Source organism: Branchiostoma lanceolatum, chromosome 1 (genome assembly GCF_035083965.1).
Source record: "Branchiostoma lanceolatum isolate klBraLanc5 chromosome 1, klBraLanc5.hap2, whole genome shotgun sequence".
Lineage (NCBI taxonomy): Eukaryota > Metazoa > Chordata > Leptocardii > Amphioxiformes > Branchiostomatidae > Branchiostoma > Branchiostoma lanceolatum.
The window spans coordinates 21,135,600-21,163,370 of record NC_089722.1 but is presented as its reverse complement, the minus strand read 5'-3'; the positions used below and the strand labels follow the sequence as shown (position 1 = coordinate 21,163,370).

Genomic DNA, 27,771 nt, shown 5'->3' with positions numbered 1-27,771 from the left:
AATGTGCCCCGGGCTACTCCCAACCCAGCGCCGACTTTGTTGGGTTGTGTTTGTCGGGAGTGGTCGGGAGCAAAGTCGTGGAATGGTCCTGAATGTTTGCCTGAACCTTTAGGGTACATATCATAAAAGGACAGCCATCAAAAATGTCTAGACTCTAGTTTAGAGAAACCTACGCCTACTATGGGGGGTAGGCATATTGGCACCAATTCATATCCATTCCCCATATGGCGAGACGACCGCTGGCTGTCATTGACATTAATGGTGTGTAGGCAAATAAAGCTCTGTTCTGTATCTCTTGACAGCCAATGTCCTTTGAACCGTTACCAGACGTACAGTTCATATGGCTATTTGAAACTTCGAATTTGATACGGCATCTTTCACATAAATTTTTGCTTTGCGATTGTGACAAGGTACACGTACGTGTCAGTTGATAAGAGACCATAGCGTACATTAGCAGATGCCTGTGCGTTGTTCAATGAATAGGCACATATCTGGCAACATCCGTGTTTCTGGGCGAACAACGAAGCAAGACATCTCTTGTTACTACTAGACGCTGAGCGACCAATGATTTGAGAGATCGCTCATCGAATATCATAGTCTAGATAGATAACAATTTTTTAAATATTTTGTGTGTTGCTTTTTATTGTTTAAATCATACTTTTTGCATCAGCTCTAATTATGAAATGAAGGTTTGAAAATATCTAATTTTGGTCGCTGTACGGTCGCTCAACGAGCGCCGTCTAGTGAAAGGGGAGCTTGCAACAGCAACAGTAGCAGTCGGTCAAATGCAGTATTTGTCATAAACATATCAGATGTGACCCTTGGTGAGCTGACTAAGCCCACTGTACTATTTCTGGGATGTCATGTTTTCCAAAAGCGGTGGTATGAGTCACTGAGATATTCGATTACAAGAGTGTACTGAACTGTCTGGGACCGAAAAGAGAGAGAAGGGGGCGCAAGTGCCTCTGTCGTTTCCCCTGGGATTTGTGTCTTTTTCTTGATTTATGTTATAGAACTTGAAGTGAAAACTGTGATAATGGCAGAGGGAGGGCGTCCAGGGAGCGCTGTGTATCTTTCCCCGGGAAATTTCAACTACGAGCCGGTGTCTCCGTCTGCTATGCTCGGGCCTCTGTGGTCGCGGACTTTCAGCTTCGACTTCCCGAAATATCATTCTCGTCTTCTCGACCAGGCTTTCGGAGAGGGTCTTCAGTTTTCCGACTTCGGGCCGCCGACCTCACCGGGTGGGTACGTCATTCCCCGCCGTCGTCTGAAGTCGGATAAAGAAGGGTTCTCTGAGGTAAGCGTGCAGGATGGCAAGTTTGTGGCACGTTTGGACGTATCCGCGTTCTCGTCCGGAGACCTGACTGTAAAGACCATCGACAACAAGGTGCACGTCCACGGGAAACACGAAGAAACCCACGACCAACACGGACTCGTCTCCCGGGAGTTCAATCGGCAGTACCTGCTCCCGGAGGGGGTGGATCCGCTGACCGTCACGTCCAACCTGGCCGAAGACGGTGTTCTGACGGTGGAAGCCCCCCTCCCGAAACCCGTGGAGGACAAACCGAGGGGTCGGGTGGTGTCCGTGCTCACCACACAGGTGGGACCCGCCACGCAGAAGGTGGAAGAAAAACAAGACCACTGGAAGACGGAGTATGCAGACGTGGATTCTGCCATGGGATTCATGTGAACAGTCGTTCGTTCAGACCCTTGTTACTGTGTTGTGGCAAGGAATTTTAACCTCCTTGGTTGTGGCTATGACTAGTGGGACATACATTGTAGGGCAGCAAGTTTCCTGGCTGTTTCAGTAGCAGGATATATTTTTATAGGGAGGGGTTGCTAGCCCTTTCCATTTAGCATGCTCGAGGCACCTCCTCGAACACGGGACTGCCATTTTCGGAAAGATGGGTGCAGCCCCAACCGAGACGCCCTGCCCAGGATTAAACCTGGGGTCTCCCAGTTACCAACTAATTGGAACCAGGAGCTCAACTGTGAGGCTGCTACCAGCTGACATCCCTATTGTGAAAAATCATTAGTTATCAACATTGACTGTGTAACCCTAGCAGTTGGACATTTAATGCACTTTTTCAAAGCCATGTCGTGCTCTATATTTCTACTTATACCATACACTATGCTACTATTGGAATGCTTAGCATCTCAATTCTGGTTTAAGTTGTACCCTGTATTATGGAGCCGTTGGAAATTAAAGTTCATACAAGGAAGAGTGCAAAGTCAGGTTCATGACAATGCTTACATGTTGGAATTTGGGCGGGGAATCACTCTCCATTGGCAAGCAGAGGTTCGGCCACAGCTTTTTTTGACGTCTTTTAGGCGTTTCTATAAGGCTTCCTATTTTGTCAGGTTCTTGTTTACAGCAAGCTAAAAGAAAAAGTATTAGCTAAACAGTAGCCAAACATATGCAACGTCATCTAGAATAGGAGTGGATGCTAGATTAAATGTTGTCTATGGTGTGGTCTTTTTACTTTAGGCCATGTTGATCTGATTATATGGATGACATCTGCAAGTGTATCAATTTTCGTCCTTTTCACACAAAAATTTCGGGCATGCTGTTTATTGTACAAAGCAGCTGCAAAATGAGAAAATGTATGCTGTAAATTGCAAACACATATTCATGAATTCGCTGTGGTCGCCACAAAAATAAAAGCACCAGAGTTTCAAGGCTTACAGTATGTAAAATAGACCCAAGCACACATGGCTTTCTATTTGTAAAACTATGTACCAAAAGAAGATAACAAGTACATCACTATATGTACTTTGTTCTTGTATGTAGTGGTTTATTGACATTCTGGCACATGACTGACCATGATATATGTATCATCCAGCCTACTACATCATGGAACATGAAGGTTCTGTCAACTTCCACATGTTTGTCTCGTAAACGAACGTCGCCATTTGAAACGGTTGTCGCTATATTGCTGACCATATCCGAGTATTTCATAACATTTGAGGGAGGGGGGCTGACAAGGAGCAAAATTTGTACATAACGCAACATTTCAGATACCAATGTATGACAGTATCATGATAAATGGTAAAAAAATTAAGGAAAAAAGAGGAAAGTGCACCACCTCAGGTTTAAAGCCTAAATTTCAATCCTTAATCAATTCGCAATGTACCGTCACGGTGTGGACAGAGCGTGCCAACACACGTAAATAGACGGTGACCGTTTCAAAAGGCAACGACCGTTTACAAGACAGAATTTAGCTCAACTTCCATGGCAGTGAAACTCAAACTCTACAACATTAGATCCATTCCAACTGCTGAGGCCGGGGATAAAAAGAAAAAAAATAATAATAATAAAAATGAATCCTGAAGCAAAGTTGAACTGACATTTCCCAACATAAAAATTGGACTTACCCAAATTTTTGAATGTCCAACTACAGTCAGTCCAAAAAATGGAGAATCCACCGATTTGGAAACATCACATCATACGGGTATAGCATGTGACTTGGTGAGCAGTGGATCATAAGTGGTACAAACTTTATGGTGCACATCCCACTGCCTCACCTCTTTGGGATGGTTGTAAAGCCCCGTTGTAAATGGCCTCTTTCACTCCTCTTGCAAAATAGTTTGCTTCTGTGTCAAAGATTCCTTCTTTGATTTGTCTAATGTGACTGCCATTAGAATTGGACAGTCCAAAAATTTTGGCACAGTAGTTCCGATTTTTGTGCTGGAAATCACAGTTCAACTCAGCTTCAGACTGATTCCTACCAACACAGGTAAACTTTCGAGCTAATAAAAAATGAACCTGTGAAAAATTACCACAGATGTGCAATTGTGTACTGCAAACATACAGTACAATACACATTGCTCTTCAACTGTGAAAGAATGTAGCATGTACATGTACCCATAAATCTTTAGCAAATAATATTTTCCTAACATCAACATATGCCATTTTCCTCTTTCTTGGTCCTGAGTACCATTTTGCTAACATTATACACATAAAGCCTGGTCCTGCATTTCTCTCATTGTTACTTTAGCCTTTGAAAATGTTTCAGAAATGCACACAAGCAATACAGTAGTTTGGCTGAGGTGACTGAAACTGGCATGAATTTCTGCTTTGAAAGCTAAAGTCTTGAGGACATCTAGTTAGGAAAGACTACCAACACAAAATGCTTTTGTGTTCACAACAATTATAGGAACAGGCAGTAAGGAATGGTAAGATTGCTACATATATAATCTGTGGAAATCGTTGACACCGAAAGCCGCGTTGCACTTGGGACATTTGCGTTGTCTGGTGTCGTATCTCGTCTTGACACATTCGAAGCAGAAGACATGGAAACACTTGGTGAGAACCGCATCCTTTTTTCTGGTGTTGCAGCAAGGACATGTAAGTTTTTGCTGGAATTCAAAACAAAAATTGGTTAAATTAGAAGTACCTTTACGCCAAATAGCAGTTACTCAAGCAATTGGATATGATTTTGGAAAAGTTGCTTAAGTAACTGATTTTAGCATATCTTATTACCTGGATGTCTAACCTTCATCGAGGTATTGGAAGAACCTTTCTTGTCCTAAGAAATGTTTTGCTTTGAATCCAAACATGCAAATTTTGTCAACACTAAATGCTGTAAACTTGATTTGACTTTCCTACTAATAAACCCTTCAATATACTATTCACAATTCCAAATATAACACTCTTTTAAACTTTCTATTCAATCCCGACCTGCCCAATCCAAATGCTGTGTTACTGTTTCGATATTACCTTTGATAAGCGGCTTGTTGCTGTACTGCATCTCATGTTCTGGACATACCATGGTTGTGATTTTGAATGGTAGATAGCTCTTGTACCTTTTTTTAAATCTTTGTCAGTTTAACTTTTTCAGCGGTGCTGTTAATATTAGCTGTTTCCAATAGTGCATCACCTCTGTATCCTGTACATTTTCTGCTTGATCAATAAAAACAAAAACAAATGAAGATCTGCCTCACCTTGTAAGTTTTGATCTCCTCCATTAGAACCTCGTCTGCATTCTCAAAGAAGTCGTACTTCTTTTGTCTGTCCAGCTTTCTCCGTAAACTGGAACATTCCTCCTGTGGGGACAAAAAACAGAAGTTGGTAATCTCCATGGATGGAGCATCAACAGACAGGAAGTATTACAACATGCTTTCTCTACCAATTTTGGTCAACAAAGAGTAATAAAAAAAGCTAAACTTGTGAGAGTTCATGTGAAAACAGCTAAACTCGTGAGAATTTATGTGAAAACATCTAGCATAAACAGATTCTGAAGCACATACAGGTCGCATAATTGTCTTCAAACTTCCACACATTTTATGATCTATAATTTTCTGAAATTTTGCCGTCTAAGAAAAAATCAAGAACATACTGCTGCAGAGAAGAGTGCCTCTTCATAATGAAGAAACTGTTTTTTGTGTGTTTATCTTATTGAAAATTGATAATCAATATATGCATCAATACATAAAATGGGGGTGTTGCCCCGTGTGTGTGTGTGTGTGCGTGTGTGTGAAGAATGGCTGGATGGATTGGTTTCATATTAATAATCAACATCTGTCAGATTTACACGATGATTTGAAACATTCTTTTGCCCTGAGATGGCGAGATATTTCAGCAGAGAGACAGCTGAAAGATTCCATAGGACTACAAAGCTGCTACCAACGTACCTGTGTTCTTCTATGTTTGAACTGTTCCTTCTCCACAGCAGCTGATTTCTCCTTGATGAGCTCCTCCAGGTGCGTCGCCTGGCGCTGGATGTCATCCTGGTGGAACTTCAGGTCGTTCGCCAGTTGTGACGACTCAACAGCCTGCCAAACAAGGAAAACTGTTACTGAAAATCTTAAGACAGCCTGCCAAACAAGGAAAACTGTTACTGTAAATCTTAAGACAGCCTGCCAAATAAGGAAAACTGTTACTGTAAACATAAAGGCACTCCACAGCTGCAAAGTTTAACTATTTGCACCGCTTAACCTTTAGCACAGTGAAGTAGCCGTTTGGCACCCATACTATTCGTTACAGAGTTTGGCAGCAGAGAGAAGGTTAAGGAGGGTTCATACTTGTGCATGTATCAAATCCGAATGAGTTCAGTATTGACATTTTCTTAAATTAGTTTGCAGGAAAAGAAGTCGTTTTTTATTTGTTTCGATAACAAGGCTACCCAGCAGTGGGTCAAAATAAATTCTAAAACTTCTTCCCCGTAAACCTAAGCCCTTAAAAATGTAAACACAGACCTCATATGAACTTGACATATGCACAAGTCTGACAGCCCCCTGACACAAAGTATCATACTGTAAATCTTGAAATGTTTGCAGTACATGTAGTTTTATTTCTACAGTTTCTGTGGTGACCTCTCCATCATAGCCTACAGTGTACTGTATGTTATGCCCCCCTTCCACTAAAGTAACTGAACCTTTCTCTTGTGCATCTCCATAGCCTTTACCATGCCCCCTCCCTCTACAGTAACTGTACCTTTCTCTTGTGCATCTCCATAGCCTGTGTTATGCCCCCCTCCCACTAAAGTAACTGTACCTTTCTCTTGTGCATCTCCATAGCCTGTGTCATGCCCCCCTCCCACTAAAGTAACTGTACCTTTCTCTTGTGCATCTCCATAGCCTGTGTCATGCCCCCCTCCCACTAAAGTAACTGTACCTTTCTCTTGTGCATCTCCATAGCCTGTGTCATGCCCCCCTCCCACTAAAGTAACTGTACCTTTCTATTGTGCACCTCCATAGCCTATGTTATGCCCCCCTCCCACTACAGTAACTGAGCCTATGTCATGCCCCCCTGCCACTAAAGTAACTGTACCTTTCTCTTGTGCATCTCCATAGCCTGTGCCCTCATGTTGACCTCCTTCTCCAGGGTTGCCAGAGTGTTCTGTAGGATCCTCTCCTTCTCCTCCAGCTTCCTCACCACCTGGTTCTGAGCGTCCACCTGTGTCTGTAACGTCATGACCTGGTCCGCCAGCACGTCTTTTTCCTCCCGCAGCAGTTTGTGGATCTGGTTCGACTTGATCCTCTGTTTAAAAGGTACAAAAAAGGTAAAGGTAGTCCAATAGCCTTTTTGAGGCCGTAGGGGAAGTGGGTTGTTATCCACTGTGTTTAGGGCATCCCTCTCCTTCCATCACCTTTTACCTAAGTCCCATTCGAAGTCAGGTTTTTACACCTGGGTGGAGTGAGGAAAGTCATGAAAAATGATTTTCCACCTTTTAAGGGAAAAACATGGTCCAATTTTTTTTCAACTTAGGCCCACTTTACACTTGTTTTTTTCAAAACTGTACTATGACACATCATAGTCTACAAATGTACTTCTCTCGTAGACTACATTTTTTTTCTAAGTGTAAAGAGAAGTGAAGTGAAGTCTACCATAGAAGTGTACTACAGCCTACGAGGCCAAAGTACACTTCTATAGTAGACTTCACTTCATCACTCTTTATACTCAAGAAGCTGTAGTCTAAGAGAGAATGTCTTGTACAACAGTTTCACAATTCAAGTGTAAAGCATGCCTCACTTGCGTATTTCATGTGTAAAACGTGTAAAATGACACAACACTGTTCCTTATCTAAACTTCATTTGTTCTTCACTAAACAGAGCACAGCCCTCCCACCTCTGACATGAGTTTGAAGTTGGCGTCATCCTTTTCCCGCAGCTGTTGCAGCAGCCGCACGTTCTGTTCCTGCATGTCCTCAAACGCCTGTCCTGTCACCTCCATCTCCGACAACAGGGCATCCTCCTCCTGAATAACAAGGACATACATGTAAGGTTGTTAAGCTGTTATAATACAATGCTTAACTTTCTTCCAACACTAAGGTATTCACAGATCAAATTTTCAACGACCACTGTCACCTTCTTCAGGATCAATAATGACCAATCACTGCCAAACGTAAATTCGTGAGAGTTACAGACACGCGATTTTATTGACACGTGTCTTTAGTTTATGGATATGTGACGTCAGCAATTGGTCAAACGTGCCAGGAAGTTTATAACGCCCACTGTCTCTGTTACTACCAACACAGATGAGCTTCCATGATAATTTGTCGAGCTGTTGTTGTTGCTCACCTTGTAGTGCCTAGTGGCACATAGGGCAGCAAAATTTCCTGGCTGTTACAGTAGCAGGATATATTTCTACAGGGAGGGGTTGCTAGCCCTTCTCCTTTATGGTGCTCGAGGCACCTCCTTGAACATGAGACCCCCATTTTACGTCCCTTCCGAAAGAGGGATGCAGCGCTCAACTGAGATGTGCACCGGGACTTCAACCGGGGTCTCCCAGTTACCAACAAATCAGAACCAGGAACTTAACTGTTACCAGTCGTGCTTCAGTACAGGGACATCCCCAAATTTGTTAAGAGAGATGGTGGTGGTGTGAAATGCTGGTGCACATTCTTTGTGAAGTAAATATGGAAAATGAAATACATTTTATATGCGAATGTCCCGAATTTGAAACCGAAAGAAACAGATTATTCACGAAAGTACCGGTATCCGAAATCTCCAAAAACTTTTCTAAATTAAGAAATACACAGAAACTCATATTCCTTTTAAAATCTTCCAACCCACTCATCATTGAAAGTGTGGGACTTTTTATTTTCCACTGCTTTCAGAGAAGAAATCAAACCCCGCATTAGTACCGTAGATATAGAAACTTACTGTAGAATAGCAATATAGAATGATTTTGTATTCATGTATACCTGTGTTTTACCTTACATTTGTATTTCGACATTGTTGTCAACATGCAATTAGCCTACGGGCATGAATTTGCAATAAACTATTGTTATGTAAGCTTTTCCATATACTACATGTATATATGCTAGAACACCAGGTCCTATTTTTGTCTGTCAAGATCATGATATTTCTCAGTTATGAGCATAAAAAGTTTGTCGAATGATGAAGTAACTGACACTGGTTAGAGAATTTTTCTATACTAGAAATCTTGCAACAGTCACTGTGGTTTCCTTTTTGCAGTTTTTGCAGTGGCCTCTCCACTGTGAATATGCATTTCCAATCTATTACTAGTACTGCTGTTTTATAAAATTGTTTCAACTGCGAATTAAAACACTTCACCTCCTTGCCCCTTCTACCGCAAAATTAAGTCCCTGCAAAACTCAATGAATTTGCAGTAGAATTTACTGTAGGTTCATTTTTTGCAGTCAATACAATAACATATGGTTTGATCATTTATCCTCAGCTTATTTTTATATTTAATGCAAATTTATCCTTATTACATTTTCAGCTTATATATCATGTTTTAGTTTTTTCCCCCAATGTCCTGTACATAAAATAATCTGTGATGTTCAGTTGTCCGGCAGAGTAATTGTCACAGATACCTACATGCGCTGGTAAGACAAGTATCAAAATCCACACAAGGGTGAGCACAGACAACTCCACATGTCCTAAGGCAATACGTCTTACTCCACTGATCATCAAAGACACATACAGGTCCTGCAGGGGTTCATCGAAATCGGGAAAGAGGGGTGCTGCACCCTCTTGTTTCAGCCCAGTGCCCCCTTGTCGAATTCAGATTTTAGCTTAATCCCCAGCATACAGCCTTCCTCAGCGATTGATTCTGCCATAAATGTCATAGAATTCGCTCCCTCGCCTGTGTGTGCTCCCTCTTGTATAATTTTTCTAGAAAAAACCCTGCTGAGGTAAAAAATCATGAAATTTCATCCATCCTTTCATCATGAGTTATCCTATATGAAAATGTCTGCAACTGAAATGCCCCTGCAGTTTCAAAGAAAACTACTAGAGGGTCAAAACTTATGTTACAAGCACAGGAGTTACAATGTATCTACCACCTAATGATGACCATATAGCGTTTTCAGAACAAGGTATACAAAAAACTGGAAGTTTTGCTGTGGTGCCAAAGCAAGCTACTACAGGACTCAAAATCTAATCATCTCCAGTTTTCATCACAACACACCAAATATAAAAAAAAAAACATCCCGCCATTTTTTAGTTATCTTGATGATCAACAGACACACAGGTGCAATGTACCTGTCAAGACAAATATCAAAATCCACACTAGTGTGAGCACAGACAACTCAACATGTCCTAAGGCATTGTGTCTCACTTGGTTAATCCTAATAATTGGCTGAGCTGTATAAAGGCCCAAATGGATCAATCCTAACATGGACAAATCTAAAAAAATGTCACAGATGCAGGGTGTATCTCAAAATGGGATGAGTGTACAAAAATATGGCTTCGCTAATTTCATATACAGTAATAAGAAATGAACATTGTATAAAACATTTAAACACAATAATGTAAAAGACCTAACCCCACCTACATAAAATCACCTACATAAAATCCTTCGATGGTATCTTCTTTGGTCAAACAGGTTTTTCCTTGTTTCAGAGTGACACGTAAGTGTAACATTTTTCAACAAGGGGCCAATTACTGGTCACCACCCACAACCACAGCTTCAGCTAGCAGGTCTTATTCTACAAAAAGGAAGAAAGCTGCACTAAAGACTCTCAAGGAAACCACTGGTGATCGTCTGAAAGAAGACCCTGAGAATCTACACCTTAAGACGTCAACTTCCACATCAACAGACGTTAAGGAGTCAACTCAAGACATCCTGCAGAGGCAACCATCTTTTGTTCAGACAACAACCATTTAAGATCCATTCGACTCTGCAGCAATCCTGAAGGAAGAAGGGACTGTATCTTAAGACTTTCAGGATTGTTGGCACACGTAAGAGTTATTTAAATTAGGAGAAAGCTATAAAAGGTGTGGAAATCATTTATGTACCTGTCTTGAACTTCAACAATTACTGGCAAAATCAAAATAGACTACTAGAGACGGTGGGCATTATAAACTTCCTGGCACTTTTGACAAAATAGATCCAGCTGAGTTCATCTGCAGAAGCACACAATTTTGGCACCAACGTGGAACAGAGACAGCCTGCAACAACAGGTCAAAAGTACCAAAGAGAAATTTGTCAGGAAGAGTGGCCGAAAACTGTCCGAACTGCAACTTGACAATGGACACATTTTATCTCCATGTGCAGTCGAAAATGACGAGACCCACCAACCGAGCACCATTTCATGAAGACATGGAAGAGGAGAACTTTCAGACAACAGACGAAGAGTCACTCCTTCTCCGTGCAGAAACAAGCTCTGACTCAGATTCTGAAGACGAGAATCTTCACCCATCTTGGTCTGAGGGACATCCACCCTTCCCGAGAGCAGACACCAGCCCAGATCCAGACACAGAAGAAGAAGAAGAGCCTGAGGCATCCTCTACCATTACTGGTGTGGTTCTAGTCATGATAAGCACTGCTGTGTTCGCCCTGGCAGAACACTGCCTCGGTTTGTGTGAAGCGGCGGGTGTCGTAACATCACACCTTCTGCTCTTTAGAAGCGTTTCTTTTTTCATGCTCAACCTAGCAGCAATGATGTTCTTAGCAGTTGTGAAATCGTACATGAAACGGGCCGCAGGGCCTCAGCAGTCGGATGTAATAATGAAATCATGGTTGCCCTTGCTTCTGTCAGCAGGGGTGGCAACAACCCTTTCCACAGTCATACCTCCAATGTCCTACCTCTTTGACATTCCCTTTGAAGTAATTCAGGCATATATCATTGATTTGGCACCTGCCTACACTACAATCATTGCCTACTGTTTCCTTGGCGAGAAATTTGCCACACGAAAAATTTGGACCATGGCAGTGTGTTTCGTGGGCGCTTTTCTGAACATAATAGGAGTGCCAAAGCCAGAGAATGACCCTGATGACACGATGCCAACGAAAGCTTTGATAGCTCTCTTCCTGCCTGTAGTAATTTCAACTGCAATTGTTACCTCTCGTACCCTTCTCAAGAACAATGTACACCCCACTACCTTGGTGTTTTCTGTACAACTAACCAGCATTATGTACTTACTGCCGTTCACATTGAGGTACATGTACAAAACATTGAGTTACAAGGACATTTTTAACTACAGTACGCAGATATGGATGGCTATGTTTGGTCATATCATATGCCACTGCACTGCAACATATCTGTTATACTTCGGATTGAAGTATGAAAAAGCTGGCATCGTGCAAGTTCTGCTGGGTGGGACCATCCCTTTCTCATTGATCCTCAGCTATGCCATGTTTGGTAGGGTGCCCTTCCCATCACAAATGATAGGGGGAGCTTTAGTAGCAGTAAGTGTGGCAGCATTAGTGGTAATAACGTGTTGGGAGAGTAGACCTTGCAACAGTGATATTGTACATGTAGAATGAACTTTAGGGTAAAAAGACTATAAAGGTGAGGGATATTGATATTTAATTCAGCGTTTGATATCTTTAGAATTGTATATGGTCTTTTATTTCATTGTTATAGCATTACATAGACTTATGGAAGTATGGAACAACTATTGATGAAAGACATTGTCCAGTAGTACTTTCCATGCTTTTCTTAAGTATCATGTGTACTGTGTGTAGGTTGGTAATAAATCTAAAACCTTGTTTTCTTAGTGGATACTATCTGAAATCTTTCAAGACATAATAAAGCAATATGAAGGGTTATGGTATATCATATTTTGTAGTTTGTTATTATTTGCATGTGTATTACATGTACATGTACCTGCAAGTAGCCTACGGGCAAGAATTTGCAACAAACTTATTATCATTCTATGAGCGTTATGTGGTGGGTTTAGAGAAGTGGAATAAATGGCACTTCCAATGATACAGCTTTGGTCTCAGTTTATTTGGGTACAGACTACTAGTATCAATATTGTATGGAGCAGGGATATTTACTTTAGATCTCTACTTTGTTTTCCCCAACCAGACTTGTAATTATAATGTAACAAAATAGATCTGGGTGTTGACAGAAAATAAGACATTCTTTCCATTTCCTACGAGGCAAATACTGTAAACCTTGGAACATTTGCGGTGGTCTTATTTCCATGGTCACAAATTCATGACACCGCAAATATGCGTTTCCAAAGTATTCCTACACAGTACTACAGAGTTAATTGCGAAAACCTCCTTCCCTCTTCTACCATGAAGGAAGGAGTCCCTGCACGCAAAAATAAAGGGATTTACAGTACCTACATATCACTGTATAAACACCTGAATCTGCAACAACACTGTATTTTTCTCACCTGTTTTGTGGCAGCTAGACCTTTCTGGAGTTCCTGCATTTTCTCCTCTGCAGCTTTCAACTTCTTCAAAGCTTCCTCGTCGGCTAACTTCTTGCTTTCTTGCCTCTCCTTCTCCTCCATGGACTTGATACGCTGTTTCAGTTCCTCGACTTCCGCTCGAGCTTTCTTCTCGGCGGCCATCAACTGCGTAAGGAAGATCACGAGACATGAAATCTAAATCCGTAAATGGTATTACTTGGGAATACAGTGGTTGAAATCAGTTGGAAACCCAGGGAAGCAGTCAAGTGCCTGCAACGAAACAGATCAAGATGGTTTGTCAATGTCTAGCTATTCCTGCTTTCAACCTATTTTTTGTACTTGGCATAGAGGCCAGATCAATTGAGTTTGCTGCTTCTTGGAATTGCAGTAAAGAAAATCTGGTATGAAGGCCTGGACCCATTTTTCCAACAGACTATTGTACGTGTAATTCAGTCAAGCTGTATGCTTTTATCCCAAGATGATGGTAGCAGAATCCAAGAAACAAGAAACTGAAATGGTGTGGCCTTAGATGATGTGAACAAGCCGGTTCACAATTCAAACTGCACATGCACAGCGAGATACATTGTGGATAATATGCCAAGTCTTCTCAAATCAAGCATGGTGTAGACAAGAATTATTTACAAGATAGGGGCCTTCGTCTTTGACATTTCACCCACAACGGACTTCGCTGTGTGTGCGCAGTTTATACAAGCAAGATGTATATCGAGCAGATAATGGTAAAACACTGAGAAATAGGAGTTTTCACTATGTCCTGTTCTTCTCGATAGAAACCCTGGAAAGGGAAAGAAGACATCCTTTCTATTATATAGATTCTCCTCTGGTTGAAACCCTACTGTAGCTACCAGGATCAGGAACAGTGGTGAGGTACATGTATATAGGGCCCCGTTGATTCGATTATTTGGATCACATCTGCATGTGCATCAGTTTACGTCCATTTCCCCAAAAAAGTTTTTGACCATACTGTACGTTGTACAACGCAGCTACAAAATGAGCAAATACATACCCTAAATATATCAGGAAACAGATGCTAATGTTGTAGAATGTCAAAGTCAAAGAGAAAGATGTGAAAGAACAACACTAAAGAATCTATTGTTCGGGGTATACATGTACCATACTCTTTGTTTTTAGTCATTTGTTCAACCTTCCTGACCACATAGACTTCATAATGAGGGCAGCTTTTTTTGGCCAAACTTTGTTTTGGAACGCATTAGTTTTGGGTTCCCAGGGGATGTCAACCATATAATCAAATCAATGAGCCCTAAGGGGAGAAAAAGCAAACGTTCACAACAACAAACGTCTTAAACTTTTCCGTCATGCATTTCCATCCGTGGTGTTCTAACACCTTTAACAAGGCGGGTGATCAAACTCGTTATCCAAGCACCAAGACGAACAGCTCGTACGTGTACGCTGCAAACGAAGCCAGCATAATTAGAACTTCTGGGCCCATTCTGTCGTTAGTGTTGGGTGTTAGCACAGGCACACATTCTACTGCACGGCCACTGCCACGGGATGACATGCACGGAGTTCACACACACACACACAAGCCAGCGAGCGACTACGGCAGCCACTGTGAGGAGGAGAACTCACACACACCATCTCTTGGTTCTGTTGCTTCAGGTCTTCTATTTCTGCCTGGGCCTTCTTCTCCGCTGCCATGAGCTAAGGAGGGTGGGAAGGGAGCAGAAGAAAGATGTCTCAAGAAGTGAAAGAAAACGTATCTTAACTCAGGGCATGAGAAGAGTGATTCACAGACGAGGGCTTGAAGTTGAACCGATTGAAAAACATGAAACGATAAAGAAAAAGCAGCACCAACCAAAGCAAACCATCATAGTTTTCTTAAAGTGAAGGATAGAAAGTAAAAAATATTATAACAGCTAGTTTCCAAAACAATGAAGTATTGAAGGTAGGAATTTTTCCTAAATTAAACGAACCATGAGACCAGTATACTGGATAGCACATCCAAGACATATTAGACTACAGATCTCTACATGGGTTAGCCAGTAATTGTGGAGTTCCTTTGCCAATCACTAAGTGGCGTTCCCTCACACAATATTGTACCTACATTGTACATAATCACGTGCGGCTAAGATCAAGTTAACAACTGCATTATGATTTCTCAGTACCAAAAATAATAGGAAAATTCAAAAGTCTCAAGTGACAACCATAACAAGCACATTTGTTTCATTATACATTTCTTGTAACCCACAGATCTAAAAAAATTAAGCCACGGAACAACAACATCTTCTTACCTGCACTTTGTCTCGCTGTTCCTTGGGGGCGCCCTTGTACATATCTAGCAGCAGCTTCATTTCCTTCTGGTTTTCTTGGGACTTCTTCAGGTCTGTCTTGAGCTGTTTTATCATCTCTGCATCCGACTTTTTGTCACCTGCACATTTTTTAAACACGACAAAAGGAAAATGATATCTTAATGATCTGACCATTTGAAAACGCATCTTGTCCAGTGGTTAGCAGCCCTGCCTCTGGAACTAGAAGCCGTGGTCCACTGTGTATTGTGCTTGTTGATAAGAGCTAGGGGAATTTCCCCGGTACAACCTGTAAATACTGTACATAGTCGCTGTCTTCTCCGTCCAGTGGAAAAATAGCTTTTCAGTGAACTTAATTGGATCGAGATCACTTTTCTTTTCTTCTTCACACAAGCACAGCATTCACCCATGGCAGAAAGCACAGCTATTTTCTATCCACACAAACGTGTAGAACCATCCACCATACCCTCATCACCTTTCTTCTCCTTCTCTGGCTCTTCTTTCTTCACGTCTTCCTCCTTCACTTTCACCTCCTCTTCCTTCTTCACTGCTGGCTGTTCCACCAGTGGTGCGGCCTCCCTCTGCTGGGGCTCCCCACCGTGACTCATTCCAGGACTGTCTGATTTCAGCTATGAATGAAGAGGTACAGAAAAAGTTTCAGTTACCATCATCCTAACAACTTTTTACGCTGTATTGTGTCAAGTTAGATATTGTCGTAGTATGCAAAGTACTTTTGAGGTAACATTGTAACTTGTAGACATACCATCTGTAGTTTATTACTTTTGATTAATATCTCAAATTATTCCTCATTTCCTTCATATACTGTAAATTTATTTATGTTCAGAGGGACTTAATTTCGCAGTGCAAGCTACAAATGTAGGAGAAAGGAGGTTTTCACGGAGACTGAATTTCACTGTTGAAACAATTCTGTAGTACGGTACAGATAAATATACAGTACAAAAAATATCAGTAGATATTCCCTGTATCACAATTTCACGATAAGAGCTTACCAAGAAAACAGCGGAAATAAAACCACAAACATTCAAAGACTTCCAGTTTCAAATTCAGACACAAACATCTTCTTTTCTATGTTTATCAAGATATAAAACATTTATTCTAATATACCTTTTGTATTTCAGTCTGGGCTTCTCTGAGTTTTCTCTTGTAGCGAGCCACCTCCCCCTTTAGCTGTTGGTTGTGATTCTGTGTTATTTCCAAATAAATGATAATTTTAGAAAGTAAAAAATGCATACTACTTCACAGTATACGATAAAGTACCCACTAGTCCTATGCGCATGAGAAAGCATTCATTATTCTACTAAACTCCCCAAGCACCCTCTAATTAGATTAATCAATCTCAGCCTATGGCTGAATACAATGTGCCAGATTTCCCTACGTACACCTAAAAAAGGATAAGCTACATGTACATTGATGTAGGTTAGACATCAAAATAATGAGATACTTAACACAAAAGTTACTCGTGCAACTGGATAAGTTTTGCAAACAGTCAGACGTTTAAGACAGTAGATGCTGTCTGAAACATCTGTTAACAAAACTTATCCAGTTGCTTGAGTGACTCTTGTTTTCCGTAAAAGGGTTTGCTATGTGTATATCAAACCACTTTTGTTTTCTTTTCTCTTATTTTTTAATGATAAAGTTTTTTTGACATTCAGTTGATATTCTTTAATGTCAGGCAGTGCCTTCTTACCTGAAGACTTGTGATTAGATGACGGAGCTCTCTGTTGATTGGTCCTGGATAAAGGCAAGACAAACGCTGCAGTTATAAACAGATGATATTTACCTTTGCCTTTGCCAAGAAGCTTACATTTTCAATGCTGATTGTGTGTGTGTGTGTGTGTGTGTGTGTGTGTGTGTGTGTGTGTGTGTGTGTGTGTGTGTGTTTGTGGGTATGTTTATTTGTTCAAGGACAGCATAACTCAAGAAGTTGTGCATGGATCCATATGACACTTGGTATGTGGATAGGTGTTGGCAAAACGAAGGACAATTTCAACTATAGACCTCCCAGCTGTTTTCTGAAGTACTGCAGCAGAACTGCCAGTTGTAAAGGTCAACATCATTTGGCAAAGGTATTATGACGTGGAGCTCTAGTTCTAAAAATGCTTTCAATACGGATAACAGACTTTAAATATTTCTTCACCAGATCTCTTAGCAATACCCAATCCTAGTCTTGAAGAAAGTGGAAGAGTCTTGCCCTTTGACCTACCTGCCTGCTCATTGGCTGCCAGATTCTGCTCAAACTCGATCCGCAGCATCTCGTACTCTTTGCGGACCTGCGCCAACGAATCCTCTAACTGGATCACCTCGGTACGAAGCTTCTTCTGACAGGACAGCTCGTCACTCTGAAAAGTAGGGAGCAGATTTGAAGAAAACTGAAATGCTCCAATTGGTTCTTGTTACTACTGTGAGTTCAGTTATTTTCGCCGTTAAGGAGAAAGGAGGATTTGACGGTGTTTTGAGTTTGTGGTGGAAACGATTCTGTGGTATGGTAGTGATACATTGGAAACGCATAAAAAAAGGCATGGAAAGTCAAAAGGGGATGGTGCTAAGAAAGTAGTGATCATTGATAAATCCTCGTTCACATCCAACCATACAGCATTAACAGTCCTATTCTTGAATGACAGTCTTTGCCACATACATATGTTTATCCTTCAATTGTACTGTAAATATTGAAACTTTCACAGTGGTTTGTTTTTGTGCTTTTCGTGGTGACCTCTCCACCACAAATTCACAGCACTGGGAGTACTGTATGTATCCTTTGTATGACTACTGTACTCAGGGCTCGAACTTCATTTTTGGGAATAGGTGCACTTGTGCACCCAACCTAAAGATTTAGGTGCACAGAAAGAATTTTGGGTGTACAACATACGAAATGTAAAATAACATGGAATAGCAGCCAAACATATTTACAAACCCTAATGCCTCTCTTAAGAACGTCAATCTCAAATTCTATAGCTAAATTAAGAATTTGAAAGGTTATATTTTTTCTGATATTGAAATTTCAAGAATATTCTGTATGCTAGTGCACAATAGTACCTTTACCCTATGGCCTACAAAAAGATCTGGGGGCACCGGTGTACCCACAGTGAAAAACTAGGTGCACAGCTCCAATTTTGGGTGCACAAAGGTGCACATGCACCCAGTATTTCGAGCCCTGGCACATGTACTACAGAATTGTTTCAACCAAGAGAAAAACACATGTTGGTTTTGATTATGCAGTGTTACCCACCTCCATCTGTTCTATCTGTCGGAGGTGCGTGTTCTTTGTCGTCTTGAGTAGAACGCGTGCCTCGTCCAGCGCCTGTTTCAGCTGAACGCTCTCGTTGTATAGGACCGAGTACTGCGACTGTAGGGACTTGTACTCCGAAGTCTCGCTGATCACATTGTCCGGCAAATTCTTCAACTGTGAATCGTACCAGCAAACAGGTAAACAACATTATTATCAAGATTCAAGAAGATGGGTCAAGTAAGTACTACAAAAGGTCAAATTCAGACCAGTTTCCAGTTATATTTTCACATACTAAATTCTGACCATATTCCCAGATATTTTGCCAGACACCCAAGAATGTGGTAAATCTGACATGTTCTTGTGTCATACTAAGTTTGGGTTTCTTTGAGTATGCATGTTCATTTTTAATTCACATGAATGCCTGTGCAAGATAAAAATTCAGACCATTTTCCCAGATATTTTTCCCAGCCCAAATTCTGACCATTTTCCCAGATAGACATCCAAAGCTGTTGTAAATTTGACTTACTTTTGTGTCAATCCAAGTTTGGCTTTCCTTGAGGATTATGTTTCTGCAACATTCTGCTCTGTTTTCTTTATAAAGAAGCAACTTTCAAATGTACTACTCACATCCATCTTGAGTTTTTCCGTCTCCTTCATCAGAACTTGATGTTCGTGCTGTAACTTCTCCAGCTCAGCCAGCCGGTTGTTGGCCAGCTCTCTCTGCTCGTCTAAATCTGCCTTCAGCATCTCCAACTACGGCACAAACACACACAAACAAAACAAATAAACATCCTACTTCAATCTCTAGGTACCGCTTTAACATTCGGTGACACACAGAAAAAAAAATAATGTGGCACAAAATTGGGATGGCTATGAGTTTTCTGACTCCTTCCCGGAGCCATTTGTTCACACAGGACATTACAGCACCCCAAAATATCCAGTCCGACTTTTCCTTCTTCAAGAATTCTCAACCTTTCAAAACTTTGCTTTGTGTTCAAAACTTTCTTTTGTGTTACCCATTCAATATCGCAATGTCTCAGTATAGTTTTCAATCTGATGATGTTAAGGAGAGTTCTGTGATACTATAAATCCTAAAATAACTTTGTTTTGCTTGAAAAATGTCTCATAGTCATATATTACCTGATCAACAGACTTCATACCTATCATTGGAATCAAACTAAGGGCACAGCAGATCTTTATGTTTACAATTTACCATTAAGCACTGCTTGCCTTCCTGAAGTCTAAGCATTGCCAGCTCTTCAAAATTTCTGTTAAGCATTGCCATCCTCCTACATTTACAGTTGCGCATTGCCGGCCCTTCTAATTGTACTATTAGGTGTTGCCAGCTACCCCCATGCAGACCCCGTTAGTGTTAAGGAACAGCGAGAGTCAGACGTTAGAGGAGGATATTTTGGGATGCTGTAACGTCAGGCAATAGTCACCAGAGGGTTGTTGTCCAGGCTTCCCTGTCCACCAAGGTCTGCCTTCATCATCTCAAACTACAGACCAAGAGGAAAATGTGTCAAGGTCCCTTTTTTTTTCTAGCAGGCACTCATTCTACCCAACCTGTCCAATCATCCTGTTAGAAACTCTTTGATTCAAAACAGCCACAACCAGAAAAAATTGATGTAAGATGTAAGATGTAAGATGTATTTTATTGGCTTTTCGCAGTTTACATACACTGAATTGCTTCCTAGTTCGCCTGAACCACAACACCTTTCTTTTTGCATAGCTGGTAAACTGCGTCATAACAGCAACACACGCCAGGTTTGTACTTAACAGTACAAGCTGCATATCCGTAAAGATTTATTTGATCCACTCACACTTTTTTTGATAAGTGTGGTAAGTTCATTTATGTGCTTGAGGTTTGGCTTTCTTTAAACACTGTACCTCTATTTAACCTCCTATCCGAGGGACGCCCCTAACTGAAGCTAGGTATTTTCACCTGCCAGTGAGTACAGTGAGTTCCTTTCCCAAGGGCACAACGTCAACAGGGCATGTCAGGGGATTCAAACCCAGGACCTCTGGGTTCTGGGCCAAACACCCTTCCATTACGACACCATGACGCCACCTAGTACAGGATATTTTGGCAGCATACACATGGCAGAATAAACCCACCAATTCCATGTGAGAAAGCGTCAATTTTATTCCAAAACATTTTCTGTTTGGAAACTGTTAGTTTGACTAGAAAGCATATTCTCAGGGCATGGCTGATTTGAATCTGATTTTCAAAGAGGTTGATTGGACAAGATGTTAACCCACATATGAAATGAAACAAAGGAGAACATATATCTATGGATGCCCTTAACAGTTGTTTGTTAATTACAATGATTATAACACAATGATAGACAAAGGTCAAGCAAAATGTGAAATGGAACAAAAACTAGAAAAAGTCTGAAGACACCTTTAACTGTTAATATAATGATTATATCACAATGATAGACTATAGTCCTTTTTTATCACAAACTTTTCCCACATATGAAATGGAAAACAGACTAGTAAACAAATCTACAGATGAATCAGAATAGCACCTATCAAATTAAAAACATGATGACAGGCAACATTCAAAAAGAAAAAATGGTATTTGAAGAGGAAACAGCTTTCATTCTTCTACATGAACATACTAGTACTTACACTCCCTTTTTTTTCTACATATGAAATGGAATATAGACTAGTAAACAAATTTATGGATGGACTTGCACAGTAACTATTAAATCAATGACACGATGACATGCAACATTCAAAAGGAAAAAATGGTATTTGAAGAGGAAAAAGCTTTCATTCTTCTACATGCACATACTTACATTCTTTAAGAAAAGAGTGAACAAGACAGAGCAGACACAAGGGATCATGACATTTTAAAAAAACACATATTCCTTAAAAATGACCAGGGCTGTCTCAAGCTTTTTTGTCCATCCTACATGTACCTAGCTGATGTTGTTAAGTTTCGTTTAAGTTTGTCATTTTAAGCTAGCCTACAAAAATACATTTTCATCAATTTCAGGAAATTCTGATTTTTTTAACAGTTGGGGTGAAATTTTTGTCGGAGGGGCGGGTCCTGGAGACAGCCCTGCAGATGATATTGACTCCTCACAGAGCTGTTTCATGATATTAATATGGAGCAAAAAATAAATACACAAATTCCAAGAAAATCTCACACTCATAGCAGACACTGCACCATACAGCCAAACCTGTTCTGATTCAAAAAATCTAACCCTGCCCTTCTCCAGCTGCCATGCCACTCTCGAAACATTTCATGTACCAATCTGGTCCTTTAACCCTAGAAGTGTCAAGCCAATTCGCATGTGTATTGGAACCATATCACAGCTGTGTATTGGAAACATACCCAAGCTGTGTATTGGAACTGCATTAAACATGTGTATTACTTCTGTTAGACTTCTGTGTCCCATACCACAGAAGAGTTTAAACCTTAGCGCTGATCTAACCCAACTTGACACTTCTAGGGTTAAAGATGCTCCGCTCATACCTGTCCCTTGGGTAGTTCCTTGGCTCCCGAGGATGACGTGACGGAATGGAACGCTCCGGACTTCATCTTCTCCACCAGCTCGGCCAGGTGGAAGCCCAGCTTCTCGCACTTCTGGCGCAGCTTGTCCTTGTCGTACTGCAGGTCCTCTATCGTGTTCTTCAGCTCCGGAATCTTGATCTCCGCAGCGCCGAGCTTGTCCTGTAGGTCAGTGAACTGTGGATGGCCAGGGTTTTACAAAAGGTTATGGTTTGTTTGTTTGTTTGTTTGTTTGTTTTGCATAAGCAGTAAGCTGCCTTTAGGCGTAACACACTGGTTTTGTACAGTTAGTAACAAGCTGCGTAAGACCAGACTGTAAGGTTTGATCCACTCACACTGGGATGGACCCCTACTCTGCTCAATACTTATAAAAAGTCATATTAACCTTTAGCACACTGAAATAACAGTTTGAAATACCAATTCTCTATTGGTGACAGGGTTAGGCAGCAGAGAGAAGGTTTAAGTACAAGAATCTTTTAGAAGCAATACTACCAATCGAAGAAGCTTTACAGAATATATGTATCTACCTTGAGAGTTGTTGCGTGGTGCTTGGCCTGCAGGGTTGCCACCAGGGACTGCACTTCTTGGTTCTCTGCCGTGAGGCGCTTGTTCTCCTCTTTTAGCTCCTCCTCCAGACTGGGGGCACCTTCTGTTCCAAAAAAAAAAAAATCAACATTTGTCCAATCATTACAGGGATAAGTGATGACTAACTAACTTTACAAAGGGTGCTCTGTATCTGGATTTGTGTAATCCTTGACTTCATACTTGGACTATCATGAAAAATGTAAAAGCATGGCCGAAAAGACAACAAAAAAATGTAAAAGCATGGCCGAAAAGACAACAAAACACCCAAAGCGTTAAGCGTAAAAAGATTTGTTTTTATCTATGAAATTCGTTGAGCGCTCTGTTAAATTGCCGGGTCAAACTGTGGTTGCAGCACGGTCGCTGCCGTAGTGGAATGAGGGTACTGTAAATGCATTTAAGTTCACAGGATTTAATTTTGCAGTAGGGAGAAAATGGCGTGTTCGCTGTGGTTCTAAGTTCGCATTTGAAACAATAGTTGCGGTACAGTCATATAATGGAAACACTGGTGGTTTTAAGGACAGCCACAGCCAGTTAGAAACCAAGATAACTGCGTATTTACCATAATAGGTGTCTCATAAAATGTGCATTACATAGTGCTTAAACAATATATAGGTGAGCAAACATTTTTGCGGCGGTTTCAAGTTCGCACTGGAAAGTTCACCGCAAAAACCGCAAACATAAAACCACTGCGAAGATTTCTGCATTTACAGTATTACCTCCACCTTGTATGGCGAGCGCCAGTTTGTTCTTCTCTCCCTGGACCCTGTCAAAGGCCTTCACCACTTTAGCCACCGCATCCAGGGAAAACTGGACCTTCTCTTTCAAGTGCTGCTCCAGTTCTTCATCATCTCCACTACCTGGAGTCAACACAAGTACAAGGAAAAAAAAACCTGTGAGACATACAGATCTAACCAGGGTTTTAGCTAAGATTTATAAACAGGGCAACTTCAAACTGGGGGAACCAGACTCTGAGCACTCTGTGGATTAACAATTACTTGATAGGTTTGCATGTCTATCAATTTTCATGCTGTCCCTGTGCCTGGTATGAGGAAAAAACAACAGTGGCAGTGTGTGTGTGTTGGGAACACATGTACCGGGTGTCCTCTGGGTGTCTAATTTCTATGTTTCATAGTGTCGGGTGTCCAGAAGACACCCTGACACCTTGCTAGCTAATAATAGCCTGGATCTTACATAAATTTTCACAAACAGAAAATAACAAATCTGCCTCCACTGGTCACATTTCCGACTCACAGTCCTTTTCTCATACTGTAATCTCATTCTTTTATTTTTGCAGGAACTTAATGCTGGTGTGTTATGCCAAAGGGTGGTTATACTGGCTATATAGTTAGATACAGAAACAAGTATTCCTTCCCACCTGTGAGCTGAGATAGGAAGATGCCAGTGCCCTCGCTGGACGGAGCAGGGGAGGGCGTACTGAGATCACGGGAGGAACTGGACGTGGGCTGTTCCTCCATGTCTATGGGTCCGGCTGCCAGCTGCGGCTTGGCTTCCGCTTCATTGGTCAGTTGGTCACCTTCCTGCGGTGGTTCTGGATGACCAGAAAGCATGGCGATATTGTTAAGACAGAATTCATTATACAGAGTACTGTCATTAGAGATTAGAACATATATCATCACACGTACCAGTCAAACAACACACAAAACACATATGAATTATTATGACAGTATAGGTGGTGTTACGGCGGCACAATGGCAGTGTATTTGGCTCAGAACTTAGTTTGAAATCTTGGGTCTTAACTGTGTGTATTGCAATGAGACAGTTAACTGGGTATGCAATACAAACAAACAAATACAAACAAAAACAAAAGTAAAGTAAAGCATCCTCGATAGGGGTGGATACCGGTTCGCTGGACCTGATTCGGACCTTTATAACAACCAAGAACCGAGTCCAAAAAACCTAAAGCCAAAAACCTGAGTCCAAAAAAAACTGAACAAAGTACAAATATATTTCTCTATTTTGTTTGATAAAAGTGTTTTGAGTCTCCCCTCTGACAAAAAAAGGCATTTAAAACAAGTGCAATATTCAAATATCAAACACTGGTTTATCTTGAAAGTCTTCTCCCCAAGAACTTTTATAGTTGTGCATGTCAGTATGAATTCCCTATGCTTAATATTGGTCTAATAAAACAAAACGTCAACTGGACAGGATCAGGTCCAGGTTCAGGTCCGGACCTGAACCTAAATCTCTGGACCTAAACTTGGACTTGAGCCTTATTAAGCCGAACCGGTATCCACACCCCTAATCCTCGAATGAGCTGAAGCATGATGCTTTTTCAAGTAGCAAGTGGTAGTGCAATGCTGCTTTCCTACAGCTAGCATTTTCCGGCAAGCACACTAGGTCACCCCTACTCTTCTCAACATGTGTGTTGGGTTGTTTTACATGCAAAGATTTGATGCCTGAGGGTAAGACCTGAAGCTCGCTCATACAATGGGCCATCCAGTTAACGTGACAATCCTAAATAACAAATCATGACGTAATCCCTTACAACATTTCCCACCTGGTGCCGACCCTGGGTTAAAACCCCTGCCCGAGGACCCACTGAATTCGAACCATACTGCGAAACAGTCAGACTGCACAACCACTTGCACCACGGAACATGTAGAAATGACATCAATGATCTTGATACAAAAGAAAGCTCCATACCACTAGAAGCATCTTTGCTGTCTGCCTGCCCCTCCTCTTCTGCCACAGGTTTCTCCTTGTTTCCAGTGTGGTCAAACCTCTGCAGCATAACTCGCAAGTCTTCATCCAGCTGAAAAAAATGTGAAAAAGTTTCATTCAACAAGCATAAACTATACGTCAATGAAGGTTAGACATCTATGCAATATATTACCAGGGCTGTCTCTGGGACAGAAATTTCTTTGTTTGGAATGACAAATAGGACATGACATTGATGAACATGCATTTTCGTAAGCTTAAAATGACAGATTTAACAATAAAAGTTAACAACATGGGCTCCAAAACAATCCGTGGGACGTAAAAAAAAACAAAGCTGGAGACAGCCTTCTACATGTACATTACATGTATGTGATACAAAATAAATCAAACAACTAGATAAATTCTCTAAAGAGTCAAACATTTCAGATAGCGTCCACTATCCTTCAATCTCAGTCACTGATGAAAGATAGTGGACGCTATCCTAAACATCTGGATGTTTGGATGATACATCTTTTTACTTGATTTATTTTGCATTACATAATGATCATGACTTCATGTTAAAAATTCCGATAAAAATCTAGAAATTAAAATGCTTTCTTTCATTCACAGGCAATAGGGATACCCCTACTGGCCCTAGTCACAGCAATAGCTGTTTCCTATACTGACCAGTGTCCAGTATCTGTTGACCAATCCGAGAGCAGCTTCGTCAGCAAGTTGGCGCTTCTCCAGTCGCTCGATCCTCTCCCTGAGCTCATCTTCAATGGCCTTGCGCTGCTCCAAACGTTCTGCTAGCTTTCTGTTCTGGAACTGCAGCACTTTCAAGTCCAGTTCCTCCTGTAAGATGGGACACAAAATGGTTTCAATTTGTTTGCTTGTTTGCTTTGCATAACTAGTAGCCTGCCTTTAGGCATAACACACCAGTACAGTACATCGTACATTGTAGGTGAAGCTGTGTATTTGTTTATTTGGAAAGATTGTGTGTAAGACCAGACCGTAAGGTTTGATCAACTCACACTGGAATGGAACCTTGTTTTTGAAATGGACAAGAATTGATGTGCGCGTGGACGTCATCCATATAATCAAACCAACGTGGCCTACATCTAAATGTGAATAAACAAAAATATTGAGTCCACCTGTGAGGACATCTTGTCCAGTCGGACTGGCTCAAACACGATAGAAGGAATCGTGATGGACTTCTTGGCGGGTGGTGCGCCCGCCGACGTGCTGGGAGACTCGTTGAGCGACCGCTTTGTGGCCATCTTGTCCCGCAGTTACACGTCCTATCTGGAAAATAAGATACGAAGATATGTGTGAATTGGTTTATAATGGACTACAATGATATGTAGTTTGATATTTGAGATCAATTTCTCAGACACAGCCCAGCTAAAACTATCAAACCCGAGTTCCTAGGTGGTTTTGTTTTTGTCTTCAGTGATCTTCAGTGATCGCTTCACCGCATATTCATGTCTCCATTGTAGGACTACTGTACTACAGAATAACAGTGAATTTATCCTCTTCTTGCAAAATAAAATCACTTCGAATTTTCAGCATGTTTTCTATGAGATGTTAATGGCTGTCACTTCTTATCATTTTAGATGTAGTTTTAAATAAGACAACTTAGCCGTTTCACTTCGTGCCATGAAGGTGGTTAAATCTCTGTTTAACCTCCCTAGTGCCATGTAACTTTGTAAAATGTACACTTCACTTTCTCCCTTGTCACAAGATGTCAGAAATTATGGTCTGTATGCATTTCTGGTTTTGAATGGGTCCACTGCCTACAAAAGAGTTGGGGTCTGTTCTGTATGATATCCGTATCATAATGAGTGCCATGATAAACAAATAGGTCTTAAAATATGCCATACTTATCGTAAAAACTACCGTAGTTGGACAGATTTTTGATTGCCAAAAAACTATGGGAAGTCCAGATTTTCGCCCCCCTCCCCTTTCATCTGAACCCTCTTATACAGAGCACATTCCTTCCAAATTCTATATCTATGACATTTGAACGTACCATAGGTGGATTTTTGAAACTATCACGTGTGTTTCTGTTCATTACCAGCCCCCTTTAGGGCAATACTTACCTATTTTTCGTCAAAATGAAAAAACATTGTCTAGGCGTCCTCCATCTTGAATTCTTTCCGTCTCTCAAGTCTCGTTTAGATCTCGCGAGAGAGAACTGCGAGAGCTTGGCGACTACAGGGGGAACTCACTTTTGTAGCAAAAAATATATAAAACATTTCAATGGCTATAGTTATCTCAATATTTCATAGATTATTATGATATATCTATTCTAATAGATAACATATTCTGAAATGTATACATGCTAATGGTAAATGTGTTTTAAATATTTTATCAATAAGAATGTTTCCTCCTAATGGTATATTCCAATG

General features: G+C 41.0%; 2 protein-coding genes across 8 annotated transcripts; one reads left to right on the top strand and one right to left on the bottom strand.

Annotated features, from left to right (window-relative positions):
- The first annotated feature begins 41 nt into the window (after positions 1–41).
- Positions 42–2,773, top strand: LOC136440954 (alpha-crystallin B chain-like). Its single transcript, XM_066437165.1, has one exon. It carries the CDS (start codon positions 1,037–1,039, stop codon positions 1,688–1,690), a length of 654 nt encoding a protein of 217 aa, XP_066293262.1. The 5' UTR covers positions 42–1,036; the 3' UTR covers positions 1,691–2,773.
- Positions 2,772–27,573, bottom strand: LOC136440906 (E3 ubiquitin-protein ligase BRE1B-like). Of its 7 annotated transcripts, none has more exons than XM_066437078.1 (23): positions 27,463–27,573; positions 26,515–26,665; positions 26,048–26,215; positions 25,367–25,475; positions 24,078–24,251; positions 23,419–23,559; positions 22,645–22,766; positions 22,082–22,294; positions 20,037–20,093; positions 19,222–19,347; positions 18,595–18,768; positions 17,572–17,707; positions 17,056–17,099; positions 16,473–16,550; positions 15,814–15,976; positions 15,333–15,469; positions 14,677–14,742; positions 13,045–13,227; positions 7,571–7,699; positions 6,773–6,982; positions 5,635–5,775; positions 4,945–5,046; positions 2,772–4,359 (listed from the first exon to the last, which is right to left on the bottom strand). In XM_066437078.1, exons 2-23 carry the CDS (start codon positions 26,638–26,640, stop codon positions 4,186–4,188), a joined length of 2,973 nt encoding a protein of 990 aa, XP_066293175.1. In that variant the 5' UTR covers positions 26,641–26,665; positions 27,463–27,573; the 3' UTR covers positions 2,772–4,185. The 7 variants fall into 7 exon arrangements, with proteins under 7 accessions (XP_066293175.1, XP_066293193.1, XP_066293201.1 ...); XM_066437096.1 differs by having other exon boundaries at positions 15,823–15,976; XM_066437104.1 differs by having other exon boundaries at positions 16,473–16,535.
- Positions 27,574–27,771: the final 198 nt, after the last annotated feature.

Bases quoted from the DNA above. Each gene is read 5' to 3' on its own strand.
- LOC136440906 (XM_066437078.1), bottom strand. From the start codon at position 26,640: ATGGCCACAAAGCGGTCGCTCAACGAGTCTCCCAGCACGTCGGCGGGC. The intron at 26,216-26,514 runs GTGGACTCAATA...CCCATCTTACAG, and splicing joins TGGACAAGATGTCCTCACAG to GAGGAACTGGACTTGAAAGT. The intron at 15,977-16,472 runs GTATATTAGAAT...CTTCATTCATAG, and splicing joins CCCAGACTGAAATACAAAAG to CTGAAATCAGACAGTCCTGG.
- LOC136440954 (XM_066437165.1), top strand. From the start codon at position 1,037: ATGGCAGAGGGAGGGCGTCCAGGGAGCGCTGTGTATCTTTCCCCGGGA.